Source organism: Podarcis cretensis (assembly GCF_951804945.1).
Source record: "Podarcis cretensis genome assembly, chromosome: 2".
Taxonomy (NCBI): Eukaryota; Metazoa; Chordata; class Lepidosauria; order Squamata; family Lacertidae; genus Podarcis; species Podarcis cretensis.
In genome coordinates, this window is record NC_137171.1 from 4,886,328 (window position 1) to 4,901,683 (window position 15,356).

General features: G+C 49.0%; 2 protein-coding genes across 3 annotated transcripts in view; one reads left to right on the forward strand and one right to left on the reverse strand.

The window, feature by feature from the left end:
• The window catches only part of MBD6 (methyl-CpG binding domain protein 6), a 28,469-nt gene extending 20,844 nt beyond the window's left edge, over positions 1 to 7,625 (forward strand). Inside the window, exons 9-13 of the mRNA XM_079967085.1 lie at positions 511 to 692; positions 1,606 to 2,097; positions 2,936 to 2,985; positions 3,095 to 3,170; positions 6,021 to 7,625. Coding sequence (XP_079823211.1) covers positions 511 to 692; positions 1,606 to 2,097; positions 2,936 to 2,985; positions 3,095 to 3,170; positions 6,021 to 6,095 — 875 coding nt within the window. The 3' untranslated portion in view covers positions 6,096 to 7,625. The remainder of the gene's footprint in view (positions 1 to 510; positions 693 to 1,605; positions 2,098 to 2,935; positions 2,986 to 3,094; positions 3,171 to 6,020) is intronic.
• Positions 7,626 to 9,439: 1,814 nt separating this feature from the next.
• The window catches only part of DCTN2 (dynactin subunit 2), a 42,293-nt gene continuing 36,376 nt past the window's right edge, over positions 9,440 to 15,356 (reverse strand). For both annotated transcript variants that reach the window (XM_079967103.1, XM_079967104.1), the window contains 7 exons: positions 15,151 to 15,216; positions 14,402 to 14,440; positions 13,068 to 13,145; positions 12,891 to 12,962; positions 11,492 to 11,594; positions 10,713 to 10,804; positions 9,440 to 9,961 (listed from right to left, as the gene is read on the reverse strand). In XM_079967103.1, the coding sequence (XP_079823229.1) occupies positions 9,875 to 9,961; positions 10,713 to 10,804; positions 11,492 to 11,594; positions 12,891 to 12,962; positions 13,068 to 13,145; positions 14,402 to 14,440; positions 15,151 to 15,216 (537 nt within the window). In that variant the 3' untranslated portion in view covers positions 9,440 to 9,874. The remainder of the gene's footprint in view (positions 9,962 to 10,712; positions 10,805 to 11,491; positions 11,595 to 12,890; positions 12,963 to 13,067; positions 13,146 to 14,401; positions 14,441 to 15,150; positions 15,217 to 15,356) is intronic.

A 15,356-nucleotide genomic window follows, 5' to 3' on the forward strand; every position in this document is an offset into this window, starting at 1 on the left:
GGGCCAAGGTCAGCCAGTCAGCTCACTGAGGTGGTGATGGGGAAACACCCCTCTGACTTCTGTTTACTTGCATTCTCCCTCTTGATCCAAGGCTGGGAAACTCAGGCCCCCCAGAAGCTTGGACTCCAGTTCCCATCAGCCCCTCTCAGCATGGCCTAGGCTCAGGGATGATGGGAGCTGTAGTCCAACAAGATCTTGAGGGGAACAGACTCCCCCTCAAAAAAAGATGTGTGTTCAGCGGAAGTGTGGAAGAGCTCTGTGCACATGCAGCTGCACATGTCTAAATTATTCCACTGCAGCTGACAGCAGGTGTGTGCATAGAAGTCCCTTTCACGCTTTTGGAGGAACAATCCTGTTCCCTTTAGTCAGTATATATTGGGCAGGGGAAGAGAACATACGAAAACAGGTGCTGTTACAGCTCTTGCAGTGAGGCACCTTGGAGCACCCCAGGGGACGGTTGTGTGAGAGTGACATTGTTCACGGCCTGACCTCCTTCTCTCCACCATGTAGGTGACCTGTCAGGGCTGAACCCAGGCTCCGGCCCCTCGCTGATTGGAAACCCTCTTCTCCAGGCCCAGCAGCCGCTTCTGCCACCCAGCCTGCAAGGGCCCCTGGGGCTCCAGCTTTTCCAAGGGCAGCTGCCCCTGCTGGCCGCCTCCAACCCCCTGGCCTGCCTCCTCCAGAGCTTGCAAGTAAGTGGAGAGCCGAGGGCCTTATCCGGCTTCCAAGGGCAAGGCAGCATTCAGAAACACCCCCCAGATTCAGTACTTGGGGGAAATGCTTTTGAGTGTTCTTAAACTCACAAATGTACACAAATATGCTGCATTAGCACTGCTTACTTTGCTGTATTTGGGCTATTTTGGAATGTTATAGGATGGGTTCGGAGTGTTATGCTTGACATTTTTAAAAATTTCATCTTTTCACCAAGTTGTGTGTCCTCTCTCTCCCCCCCCCTTCCTGGTAGCATCCTCACAACTCTGTGAGGTGAAGAGTGAGTGCCATGGGCAAGGCCTAAAGTACATAATTGACAGTAGCCAACAGCTGTTTTAGAAGGAAAAGCTGATTTTGGTAAGGGTGACCAGAAGTGTGAGGGGGGTGGGGAGTTGCCACCCATCAGGACAGGGTTTTCCTGGGCTCTTGTTCATGTATGTTTACATGTAACATGTATTTTAGGCCAGAGTGGGGGCTAGACCCTGGATCTCCTTAGTCAAAGCCCAACACTGTCCAATAGGCTGGTTCACTGGGATGGCGAAGGATTAAAAAGAAGCAAGGTGAGATGAGCCATTGAAGCAGGAAAATTGGGAGCAGGGGTAGGCATGCCCTGGGTGCTGTTGGACTCCCGCTCCCATCAGCCCCAGCCAGCAGGACCAACGGCCAGGGCTGATGAGAGTTGGAGTCCAACATCTTCTGGAATACCACAGGTTCCCCACCGCTGGACTTTGGGAAAGAAATAGTAACACAGGGTGTTGCTGAAAAGACGAATGTTTTGAATACTGAGGCCAGCTTTAATGGACTCAGCAGAAGTGAATTTAAATACGCTTTTGGAGAAGCAGTCTTTGCACAGTTCTGACGGATTTCCTCCGCTATCTTGTCTCTTTTTGCCAGCTAAGCTCCGGCTTTGGCGTCCCAGAGAAGTCTGTGCAACCGAGTGAAGCCCCAGCCCCAGCCTTGGCCAGCGGGGCCCCTGCAGCAGAGATGGAGCCAAGCCACAACACTGCGTTGCCCCCCCCTTGCACGGACGCTGCCCCTACAAGTGCCTTAGAGCCGCCCAGAGCCCTCGAGCCAGCCAGGCAAGGACAGCAGGAGGCCCCCCTGGGGCAGGAGGCCAGCAGCTCGCGGTCCCCGCTCAAGCGGCCCCGTCGTGGCACGGAAGACCTGAACGGAGACTCCAGCAGCAGCCTCTCTCGGGGGCCGGGGCGGGGTGGCAAGTCTGGACGGCGAGGGGGCGGGCGGGGCAGGGGCAGGCGGCACTTCAACGGCCAGCTTCCCGACTTGGGCGCAGGCCACCCGTCCCATCCTGCCTGGCGCTGCAACGGGGAGATGGTGGCCAGCAGTGCTGAAAGCCAAGCGGGCCCTTTTGCTGTCCAGGAGATAAAGGTACGTCAGGTGCCGAAACAAGGGGGACAGGGAGTCGGGGGGTGACTGGGAAATGGGCTCCACCCTGACTTGGCTAAGGGGTGGGGGAGGGAGGGAGCACAGCTTGCAAGGCCCCCCTGCTATTCAGAGGCAAGCTGTCTCCTGCTTTCCTGATGCTGCAGACAATGGGATGGCTCCGCCATGATGGACAGCTACCCATCCATATTGCTGGCCATCTGAGTTGGACACCACATGCTGGACTAGGTAGACCCGAGGCCTTTGTGCACCAACGCACTTCTAATGCTGCTTTTTTCAGCATAAGGAATGCCTCTGGTTTGAGCCCTTGCTTCTGCATTGGCTATGAAGGGCCTGTTCCAGGCTGAGCAGCAACAGTGTTCAGTGAGGCTGCTAGGGAGCTTCACACACAAGCCGTAACTAGTCTGAATGAAGCATTGGGTTTGCGCACTCACACTCACACGCCCGACACCCTTGCATAGCCAGGAAGAGGGTGTCCATCAAGTCTCACTTTTATCTCAGTTTAGCATTACATTCAAACTGGGGGTTCTGGTTTTTAAAAGACAGACCAGTTTAATAAGTCAGTGAATTTGAAGTTAGCTTGTTACAAAACTAAAATTGACAGAGCTCTTCAGGGCCGCTTGGTAGGAAGAGGTCAGGGGAGCACATGAGCCTTGTGGGATATTCAAAGTGGCCTTTGCATAATGGTCCTGAGGAGTCCAGGGATTGGAAGATAGACAAACTGGGTGGAGCTGAGTGGACAAATGGATGGCTCCAAGGATGCTGGGAGCAGGGGGAGGGGGAGGAGATGCAGATGCTCACCTTCTAGTCATCCTTCTTGCAGGGACCTCCTGGAAGGCGACCAGCCCGACGTGGCCGGAGGAGAAAAAGCAGGTGAGGACCATGTCCCAGAAAGAATGGGGCTCATGGCAGAACCTAGAGCAAGGTTGGGGGCCACTGAAAGCTTCTTCCTTCTCTTTAATCCACCCTTGTTTTTTTGCAGTGGTGCCCGGCCCAGCACCCGACCTGAAGCTACACGGATCCGGGGTCCCAGTGCTGATCCAGGGCCCAGCCCATTGGTAAGTGCCACCCCACCCCACCCCAATGCCACCTCCTTCAGAGTGGTAGGCACTAATCTGTCTTGCAGCAAGGCTGCTTTCTCCCTCCTCCCATGTGCCTGGACACCACACACAACCCAACACCTAGCGGGAAAGGGTTAACTATGCACTTCTCCAAGCCTCCTGTCCACATTTGTAGGTCGCAAAGACTCAACCAACTGCTTGGGGTGAAAGAGAAGCCAAGGGAGCAACCGCAAGTCACAACCTCATGCACCCCGCCTGGCACCCAAGTCAGAGCAAACTATTTTCTCGGCAAAGTGCTTCTCAAGGTCACAGAAGGTCAGCGAGGGTTCCTCCAAGCTGCTCCCTGGGTCCTAGAGCATGATAGACTTTTGGCCCACAGTGAAACACCACTGGGTGACACCAAGGAGGCGTAATAGAGCAGAGAAGCCTCTCTCAGCCACCATCCCTGCTACACACAGGGGCAGGCAATGGCCTCTATTCTGTCAAACCCCCGGTCTTCCTCTTGCTGCTCCCCTGTGGCTTCATTGTGGAGCAGCCATGTGTCCTGCTTTACAGATGTCAGTCCTCTGGGTGAAGGGCGGTCTGGTCCAAGGCCAGTTTAAAGATGGGAAACTGTAAGGAGGCTTCTCCTAACAGGATTTTCTAGAAGATAATCGCATTGAAATTGCCCATGGAAGGTTGGCACCTGGACAGCTGACTGAGCAGGCACACACAGCTCACATGATCACAGTCTTTCCCACCCTGACAAGATGCATTTCTGTTTCAATTACGGTAGTTCCTAAATTTGCATTGTTACATATTTATCAGCACCTGTAATTTTTTTGCACAAATATGTGCCCTCTTTTGTCCCTTTTTTGGTGGTGAGGGTGATGCCTTTCCTATTTTGGGGCAATGCACAAGTGGCCACCCCACACTTCATTGCCACAATTTATGTCAGATAATCATTTCCTTTAAAGCACTTACTGTCTCTGGAAAGTAAAAATATCAATACACTGTGGATCTGATTGTGCCGCAAATGGGAGAGTCTGGCTTCTGGTGTCCATTGGCTTCATCAGGATTTCTGTGTTTTCAGTTTAAAATAAACAATTGATCAAAAAGCTTTCTACATTTTGGAGATGAGCAAAAAACAAAACCACCAGAGAAAAGGCAATGCAAATTCAACGAAAAGTGAAGACTTAAAAGGTGTCCTACAATTTTACATTATCACTCGCATGCCCTGGTGATTTTATTCTTTGTTTAAAACATTTCCATGTCACTTTTTGAAAGTGCTTAAGGCAGCTCAGAACATGATGATTTTAAGTATTTTAAGCTCAAAGCTGTGTGCACAAAAACAGGGTAGAAACCTGTACCTGCAGCAGCAAAGCCATCATACCTCTCCCCCTGCCAGCCATTATCTCCATGTCCAAAGGCCTTTTAGAAGAAACGGGCCAACACACCCATCACTGGATATCAACAGGACAAGCCCAGAGAAGGGCCTGTGAGGAGGCAGCAATGTCAGCAGATCCCAGGAACGGCAGAGGCTGGGATAAGTGGTTCTCTGGACATCTTCCCTCAAACCACAGGGCAGCAGGACCCAAGAGAAGCTTGACAGGAAGCTGGCTGAAGCTGATGAAGTCACCAGGGGAAATTCCCAAGGGAGGGTGACTCCAGGGCACTGAGGGACTATGAAAGCAGCTGGAGGAACATTGGAAGCTTGCCCTAAATTAGAGGATAAAGGCCTTTCCTTTTTGTTGCCAAATGGGAGAAATTGTTTGGAGCAAAGGTTGACATCATTGCTCTGGTGGCAGTGCTCAGAAATGGAATTGCCTTCCTTGTGCCCCAGTCCAGGAAAGGGAGGCACAACTTTTTGCAAGCCCTGCTTCTCCGCGGAGGGAAGGTGGAATAGGGCTGTTGAAGATGATCTCAACAGCAGAGATGGGTAGAGTATGTCATTCTTGTAAGGACACATTGATGGGAATCTGGATTTCCGTGAGGGGGGAAATCTGCAATCTACCAAGTAGCCATTGCCACAGTCTGCTGGGAAAGCTTCATTCACTTCAGTGGGGCTTGTGCTGCAGAACTGGATTGTGCCCCACTGGCAAGATTGGTTGTCTTGTCCCATTCTGCCAGCAGCAATGACACCTGCATTGACTGCTTCACCCCTCCCACCTCTTGCCAAAATCCATTTAGTTTTCCACTCTGCTACAGTACAGTTTTGCCAGCAGGACAGAGTATTGGGTGTTCATTATGTGTTCATATTCGTATCAACCCTCCGAAACAAACCAGTTTTTTGTTTCAGCAATTGGCCAGGAGAATTAGCAAGGCCTTTTCTGTTACAACCCCAAAGCTGAGGAGAGAGTTCTCCAGAAAGATACATCATCAGCCCGCATCTCTTCTTGGCCCTCATCGTAATGGGAGGCTCACAGTTCAGTGGTAGAAGCCTAGAGACCTTTGACATGCCAAACATATGCTCTGTCTCTAAGCTATTACCCTTAACCTTAGTTTGCTGCCTGGACCCAGGAAGGGATTTCTTTTGCACTCCGTCCTATTCCTACCCTTCCTACTATTATCACTGGACTAGGGCTGTCCCAACTTGCCTTAGCTATACCTTTTAGTTTTAGTACCCACTGCAGAGTTAAGTTTCATTGTTGCATGTACACCCCTCCTTGTTTTATGAGGCGTTTTGCCTGCTGCCCCTGCCTGCCTGCCTTCTTCCACACACCTCCCCTCTTTTTACACCCTGGAAATTTATTTATAACAGGAGCGCCCCCTGCATTGGCGTAGATGCAGCTCCTGCCTCTGAGCTCTGCCCACTTAGCAAGCCGAGCTTTAAACACCCCCTTCACTCTCTTTCTCTTTTTCTGTTAGGTTGACTACACTGTTGCTCGTCGGCCACGGCCTGGCCGACCTGTGAAAAACAGGAGGAGGAAACTGCCCACATAGCACCGCCTGAACCGGAGACCCCCCTCGCTCCTAGGCAATCACCTCTGGCTTCTCTCTCTCCCCCCCAAACCCCCTTAATCTCTGGCGCCCACCCCCTGGACATGGGGCGAGGGGAGGGAAATACCAGCAAGAGGGATCGGCTGCCGCTGCTGCTGCTGCTGGGCTCTTTGCGCCTTAGCCGTGAATGTGTTGTAGCTTCACTAGTTGCCTGGGTCCTGAATCTCTCCTAAAAGGGACCCCTGAAAGCACAAGGTGCATCTCTGGTCACAGCATTTGTTTTGGGATGTGGGTGGGTGGGAGCAAAGGCTGGGATGGGAGCAAAAGGAGCACTAGAGCTGGACACACCCATAGCACTTCTTGGAAGCTTTTCTTCTTTCTTTCAACGACCTGACGGGGAGTCCCTTGCCGCTGTGTAGTAGCTGCCCCTTCCCCTGACGCTGGCGAGATTCCCCTCCCCCCCCCTTTGGTTGAATCTCAGAACCTCAGCAGGAGTAGCAAGGGCCATGTGCTCCAGGAAGAGGACATCCTGGCCCTTTCACTTCCCACCTTACCTCAGACCTGTGTGCGCTTTAGCACCCAGGTGAGAACCAGCTCAGGGTTTTAATACAAGAATCAGTCTCTTTCTCTTTCTCTGCCTTGCCAAAAACACACACAAGATCCTGGCCCCTGTGCTAAAGGTACAAAGCAATAAGGAAAAAGAAGCCACGTTTTTGAAGGGAGAATTCGTTCCCTTCCATCGTTCAGCAATTCATTCACTCCCCGCCACCACACACTCCCCCCCCACCTCCATTGAGACGCTACTGAAAGAGAGTGGCCACGAGGCAAAGTCTGGCTGGTGAGTTGGACTTGCTCTTCTCCTTGGCTCTAGTTAGGCTCCTGGGACTGGTAGGGCTCCAAGTTCTCACCCCCCCCCCTTTACACACACAAACAAAAAAGCAACCTTTGCCTATGTATTTTTCTCTCTCTATAGAAATCCTCAAAAGAACACTCAGGTCCTTGGCCAGGGAGAGGAGGAGTTTGTGCTCTAACTAGAATTGGCCCAGCTTTGCCCCTGCATCTGCTTCTCTAGCCCCCTCCCTGCAAACATACACACTACAGCCTTCATCTCTGAACGACCAAAACGCTCCACGCCCCAAGTACACCACCACCTGCCCCCATGTCTGGTTGAGAATCTTGACGGATTATGCAAAAGCACTGTGTAGATACTGTACAGTTTGCGCTGTCTCCCCCTCCCCTGTGCACTTCAAACCAACCAACCAACTTCGGCCTTTGTTTTGTATAAATAAAATTTTTAAAAAGGAATTTGGAGGGGGGAACTATTTTCCTTTTTCGAGCTTAAATTTTGTTTTGTAAAAAAAAAAACACAATTACACAATTGTGAATTGTAGCTTTTCTATGGGAGCGACTTTTAATTTAACAGATGAAAATATTTTGCCGCTTAGATCGAAGTTACTGTTTCTTTACTTGTTTATTTTTTGGGGGGTGTGTGTGTGTTTTGTATCAAGTATTAAAATATGTATTTAAAACAAAGTCCTATGGGGTTGGTCTTTTGTCAGCTCAACTCACAGCTCTGGAAGCAGGGTGGTGTGCAGCCCGTATTTTTAAGAGACTGAAAACACCCTGCCTTAAACTAAGTCAGACCACTGGATGAGATGGAAATAGGGTGGTGGTCTGTGTGCAAGGGAGAGCCGAAGGAAGGAGGAGCAAGAGAAAAGGAAGTGAAGGTGAAAATGCTATGTGCATGCAAGATGCACAATAGGAGAGAGGCTACAGCATGGAAGCAGGGGTGATTTGTGTGCAACGGAGAGTTGAGAACAGGAAGGGGGTTTCAAAAAAGCAGAGCGCAGGAGGCATGGGAAATGAAAGCAAGTGCATGCAAGGGCCTGAAGAAGAGGAAGAGATGGTGGTTTTGTAATTTGGCAGAAGGTGAAAAAGGTGCTTAGTCACGAAGTAGTCCAGTGTGGAAAGAGGCAGGTGCAGGAGTTTACCATAGGAGTGGATCGTGTGCAAGGCAGGGGTTGCCTAAAAGGAGGAAGAATCAACACGGGTGTGAAGGTGAAAATGGGTGCAGAATAGAAGTGGCTTCAGAAATGGGGTTTGGAAGGTGAAAATTGAGTTTAGTTACGTGAGTTACAAGAGGTGATTTCTGCACATACTGTAGAGGGAAATGAGGATTGGGCTCTTCAACCTCATCTAGGAGAAGGAAAACACTGATCCTATCTTTGAGAGAAGAAAAGGCTAAGGAGCAAACCCTACACAAATCTTAAGTGGAGTCCCTAAGGCGGCTGGATGGCTCCTTGCCTGCCTCCTTCCAGCAACCCCTGCAGCCAAGCTGATGCCAAACGTATTGCTCTGCTTTCCTTTGGAAAATATCGGGGGGGGGGGCATTGTGGTCTGGGCAGCCCAGGACCTCCAGACACACTGCCCAGGCTTGTGCCCCAGGGAGGTCACCGTTGGCTTCAGTGTTGGTTTCACCCCTGGCGGCACACTCCCTTGTTTCTCGAGACAAAAGGATGCCAACCACCATAGTTGTACGAGGGTGGGAAGGGGAAGCTCTAGAGAGTTAATGTGGGGGTTAGTGAACACAGTAGGCAGGCGGAGGCACAGCTCCTAGTATATTTGCTTATCTCATGATATATTGAAAGCTGGCTCTTCAGAGGTGATGGATGGGGAAGAAATTCAAATATAACGGAGTGAGTAGCCATGCGCTAGTCAGCCACAGCCCAAACAGGGCTTCTGGTATGTGAGTCTTTGAAGCTGTATATCTGTCCTTCATCACACTCTCAGTATTTGCTGTAATAACCAACAGCTTTAGCAGTGACCTGTAGTCGCTTTAGCAATGCGACTGCTACCCAGCACAGATTATTTTGAGCGAGCAGCAGTGAATGAATCCCTCCACCCTGAATGTAGTATGTGAAGTGGTGTCACTTCAGTCCTGGGAATTCAGTGTAGGCTGTGCTATTTCACTATAGGAAAGGAGATTGGAAGAGCTTGTGCAGACTTCCCAAGGGTGAAATGGGACAAGAACTTAAGAAGAGCTCTCTGGATCACACCAAAGGCCCATCTAGCCCTGTTGTCCACAGAGGGCATTAGATGCCTTTGGGAAGCCCAGAACAAGATCAAGGGAGCAACAGACTTCACCTGATGCTGGTCTCCAAGCACCTCATACTCATTGCCAAAGTGTTTCTGGACGAGCCAAAAGCCATTGTAACTAGGAGCCACTGACAACCTTCTCCTTCATGAAGAGCGCAATCTGGAGACTACAGAAAGACAAGCACATGCAACCTGTTACACACACACACACACACACACACACACACACACACACACCAAGTACAGAGCAATAAGCATAAGTGTTTAATGACAGTAAATAATTATACAACAATACAATCTGCTTCCATGCCAGGCTGAGAGGTAAGATAATATTTCCAAGTAGAAGCTCCGAGCCAAGCAGCAGTGAGTACAACTTCCCAGGTGGATACGCAAAGTTGATTCCCTCTCTAGCACACCCTCCCTCCAGTCTGGAATGCAACACTGCCCTCTGCAGTCAGCATCAGTTGCCACAGGGGTGCAAAGCATTGCAAGAGGTGGAGGGGAGGCGCACACACCTGCCCTCTAACAGAGATAAGCACTCAGTCCACCAGCCCTCATCAAGGCTGAACTCCCACTAAGTGCACACGAGAAAAGGTACAGAGGTAGGGAAGGGACAGAGCAGTTAGTGCTTATTTGGACAGCAGGCAAACCTCAGTTCCTGCCTTTGTAGACTTTGTTAAGGGGATTCACTTGGCAAGCTTCTGCACCCGTGCATTAATGGTGGCAAAATTGTCCTCCACGGTAGCCAGGTTCTCCTTCATAGTCTTCTGAACCTAGAGAGAGATGGAGGGAGAGAACATGGATAGACGCCAGCCATATGGAGGGCTTGCCTGGGAACATGTTCCACCATGGCTACCTACTAGCATGTGAGTCAGACCAATGAATCACCTGGCTCTATTTAGGGCACACAAATGCCGCAAGATGGTTTTCAAAATAGTCCGCATACACTTTGGTTTTCAACCTGCTGCCTCTCAGGGTGGCAGTAAACTCTATAGCAGCGGCAGGTAGGTTCTGTAGCCCCTCCCAACTCCCACCAACCCCAGCAAGCGTGGCTAAGTGGCCAGGGATGGTGGAAGCAGAAGTCCAACAGCGTCTGGAGGGCCACAGGTCCCGCCCCTGCTCTAAAGCAGCAAAGTTGCCATTTTCTAAACGTGTGTATGGCAGGACAGTTTCCAGCAAAGATGTGCTCCCCCAAACCCACGTTCCCAGCATGTTTACACTCCTGCCCCAGTGACATCTATGCTGGTTTGGTCATGTCCACAGAATGGACAATGGCAGGATCCCACAGGACGTGCTCTGTGGGGAGCTGGCTTCAGGCACATTGCACTACAAAGTCTACATCTCATAGTTGTGGTAAAGGGATCTGTGCTATACAGGGAAGCGGCTGCAGTTTATTCTCAGAAACAGTGGAATATACAGCTGGGTGCTCTCCCCACAACTAGGTGCGCCCATGCTATCTGTACTGGCCAGCTTGTAGAGACCCGAGTAGTCCCACAGGCAGTTCGTCAAAGCCCCAAAACCCACCTGTGTCAGCAGAGAAGCGTTGTCCTTCAATGAATTAGAAATCATCTGTTGGGTAGTGTCTAAATGAGTCAAGAGCTGCCCAAACTGCATGGCTGTAACAGAGAAGAACCAAAAAGTCAGCTTGGGGACAGGAAGGACAGCCACCCAGTTCACTGGGGCAATGGGAGGCCCAAAGACTCGAATGGTGGAGGGAAGAATGGCAGACAAAGTTAACAGAATATATAGAAATGGCAGGACTGAAAGACAGAAAAAGAGATCAGGATAAAAAAAACTATTTGAGGAAGATTAGAAATGTTTTATGGATTATGTAGAGACATAGTGTAAACATATTAAGAAGTTAACAGTAACAGAATAATTGGAAGTCATAATAGAATCTGTTGTGTATGAATCTATTTTTTTCTTTTCTTTTTGTAATATGTATTGATCTTGGATTGTTTTTGTCGATTGTTTTTTGCAATATATATTAAGCATAAAAAATGAATAAATTCAGCAGTAAAAACATACTGAGATGTGAAGATGAGGAAAATGAGATATAGGGAGAAATTAGAGTATGCAGGGGGGGGGTGAGTAATAAAATGCATGACAGAAGGAGGGGAAGGGGAGTCAATATCAACTGTGTATTTCTTTTTATTTGAAATGTTATTGTTTCAAGTGTAAAAAAAAAATAGAAAAAAATGACAATGTCAAAATAAATAAACAAAAATGGGAGGCCCAAAGGCTGAGGCTACTCTTCTGCCTTCCTGAGTTAGAGAATGCCCCTGTCTAGCTCAGAGGCTCACCTTGCTCATGCAACTGCCGCACAGCAACCAGGCGCTGCACCACCTCAGGGAGGGAGCTGGCCAGAGGGCTCCAGCGCTGCACAGTCTCATAGAGTTGATGCACCTGTATGGGGCGGGGGGGGGGCAGAAAGTTATCAGGAGGGGGGGGGAAAGAGTCCGAGTGGGAACCTGGTCTTCAACTTTAGGCCAATCATCTTCCTCCATCACCATCCCTCCAAAAGACTTCCCATGTGTTCATGAACACATACACATACTGACGACAAAATGTAATCTAGTTATGCTCACAATCTCATTGCTTGGCTGGCAAAAGCAGAAGTCTGTCAACAAAGGGCCAGTGCACAAATCATGTTGCATTCATCCCTTGCTGACTACAGCATCAAATGCTGAGTTGCTCAGGTGAATGAGCCAGCAGAGTTCTGAACACCAGACAAAATGTTCACACCATCCAATGCGGTGCTAAAGTCCTGTTCACAAGCTTCTTGTAGGGAGCCGGCTGTTGAATATGAGAACAAGATGCTGGACTAGATGGGCCTTTGGCCTCATCCAGCACAGCTCTTAATGGTATGTTCTTATGCTCTATAGTGGAGCCCAGCTCACACAATAAAACAGGCAGACATCACATGTTGAAGGATCAGATGATGCGCACACATGTGAAAAAAGACATAGGCTGTGGGGTAAGTCATTCCCAAATGTCACCCCCTTTTCTTTATTCAGGATTTTCTAGGGCACAGAAGAGCTGCAGTCTCTAATTTACCAGGGTGTTTTGTTTGTGTGTGAATCACCAAGACACAGCCTGGCAGGGAATCTATCCCATTGGCTTGTTCAGAACATCCACAACTGATAAGTCTCTACCCTTCTTCCTCTTCCAGAGTTGGCAGAAGCCTTATGAACCCAACAAGGAAAACCGTGCTCTTTGCCACCAGGATCAGAAAATCACACTGACCTGATCGGTAATAGCAGGCCAATGCTGCCCTTACTACTACTACTTTTATTATTTATACCTCACCCATCAGGCTGTGTTTCCCCAGCCACTCTGGGCAGTTTACAACATATATAAATCATAGTAAAATATCAAACATTAAAAACATCCTGATACAGGGCTGCCTTCAGATGCCTTCTAAATGTTATGTAGTTCTTTACCTCCTTGACATCTGAAGGGAAGGTGCCACTACTGAGAAGGCCCTCTGCCTGGTTCCCTGTAACTTCACTTCTCGCAGTGAGGGAACCAGCAGAAGACCCTCAGAGGAAGACCTCAGTGTCTGGGCTGAGCGATGGGGGTGGAGATGCTCCTTCAGGTATACTGGGCAGAGTCAATCAACAAGATGCTTTCATACAAATACAGAAAGTGGAACTGTGGGTTTTATCGTTTGCCCAGTTACAGAGAGAAAACACATCTGACCTTGCTTTGGGTGTCTGCATCCTCCACCGTGGCCTTGTGCTTGGCAATCTCATTCACTTTTCCCAAGACGCTCTAGGAATGAAGAACTGCCATTAGGAAAGCTAGACCCTGCCAGAACTTTCAAAATCATTTAGTCCTTTCCACATGCCCTAAATGCTGTGGCTGAAAAAGACTCACCTGTAGCCTTGCCTCCACCTGGTCCAGGGTTGCTATGTCCAAGGAGCTGACTTTGGCCTGCAGGATCTCTACAGTGTGCTATGGAGAGGATGTGACATGGGGAAAGCGTTTTAGAGGAAAAAATACCACATGCCTGTAGGCAAAACTTTAGTTGGCTAACTCAAATCAGTGTGTGGAATTAGTCCTAGCCCTCAGGCTACCATTGGCTCTTCCTGCCCAGGCGACATTTGTCCCGGCCAGATCCAGTGAGACACCCCTCCCCCCCCCCGAATATCATCAACTCTTTGAGGTAATACATGGGGATATGTCTATGCTGCAATTGTACAGAACAACAACCAACCACCAGTGGAACACAACCTTGAATGGAAATTTCAGCTACTCAAGAATCTTATATTTTTTTTCTTAAAGACAGCATATTTCTAGTTTTCACTGTTGTGAATATATGCGTCATACTGCATGAATAATGCAAATTGGAATTTCAGGTACCAAAGGTGTAGTTTAAATAGGTTTTCGATGGTGCTGTGTTGTGTGTGTGTTTGAGAGAGAAATTTCAGCAACCTACATAGCTCCTTGGCCTTCTTGAAGACTAGCAAAACCAGAATAAATTATGTAAAATAGTTTTTAAAGACAGAATTCTGCAAAATATGAGAAATATTTAGTAAATTTGCAAATATTGTTTAGGTTGCAAAATTTCAGTTTTACTTGGCACAGATTACCTCAGCTCAGTAGTCAAAAATAAAGAAAAGGAACTTAATCCACAGAGACATAGAACATCTTGTCTAGAACAGGGGTAGGCAATCTAAGCCCCAGGGGCCAGATCTGGCCCAATCGCCTTCTAAACCCAGCCCGTGAATCAGTGTGTTTCTACATGAGTAGAATGTGTGCTTTTATTTAAAATGCATCTCTGGGTTATTTGTGGGGGATAGGAATTAATTCATTTCCCCCCCTCAAAATATAGTCCGGCCCACCACATGGTCTGAGGGATGGTGGACCGGCCCACAGCTGAAAAAGGTTGCCGACCCCTGGTCTAGAACATCTTATAGAGGGAGGTGCAAACCTATTTCCCTTAATCCTGGCCTAGAAGCTATTTTTCCCAACATTTCAGCATAGTATCTCATTCCTTTCCATTTACAAACAAATGTGCTTTGTACATGTACACATGTACAAACACACACTTTGCACAGCACTCATCAAGCCCAACCTGGCCTCCCAGCAGCTACAGGATAAATTAAGAGACAACCTTCATGCCCAATCTTTAAAAGCAAACATCCCCTTTAATTCTTTTCCAATCCCAAAAGGCACAGGCCACTTATAAACTTCAGCCAACAGCTTACCATAAGACTAGCTCCTTGCAGTCCGACAGACAGAGGATTCTAGAGAGAGAAAATGAAGGGGGGCGGGATTGATTAGGATAGTGCTGGCCAGCCTTTGGCAAGCATGGCACAAGCCAGTCTGCAGTGTGAGGCAATGCCACTGCATCACACTCAACAATAGCCATGTAGTTTCTGCACTCTGGGCTGGAGCTGCTTCTAGTCCAGCAAGAGTCTGACTCTATGGCACGGCCAGGGCACTCTGCTCTTGCCCAGGAGTGCTACCAAGTCAGCTGCCTATGCCACTTGTGGATTTTCAGCCACAGGCTGGCCATGATCAATTTAATTCATTCAGGCCCTGTAACCAGCTCCAGGCATTACACCTCCGGGACAATTTTACAGCGCGCCTATAGGGCCAAAGCAGATGCTGCCCTAAATGCATCACTGGAGAAAATCTCAGGAGCTGCTAACAAATGAAGCCATGGAGTTCATCATAAAATCTAGCCTGCTGTTACACCTGTTCCCATTACCTCTTAAGGAGCCTGCCAAGTCAGGCATTGGTCCATCTACCTCAATAGTGTCTACACTGACTGGCAGGAGCACTCCAGGACTTCAGACCAAAGTATCTCTCAGGCCTACCTGGGGATACTGGGTATTGAACTGGGACCTTCTGATTGAAAAGCAGACGCTCTACCACTGAGCTATGGCCTCTTCCCCCTTGCCACCATAACCTTCACCAGGAATCCAGGGCTTCCACTGCCTTTCGGCCTCACCTGGACATCCTGCTCACAGCGAACCGTTGCTTCCAGCTCAGCCAACCGCTTCTCCAGTTCCGCAATCTGCAAAGACCAGAGGGAGCAAATGAAGATGCGTTGTGCTCCTCTCCCTCCTGAGAAGCCTTCTTGAATTGCAGGGCAAAGCACTTCTAAAATTCCGCCTTGACCCAGATGTGTCATTTTTCAGGTGCCATTAAGGGCAA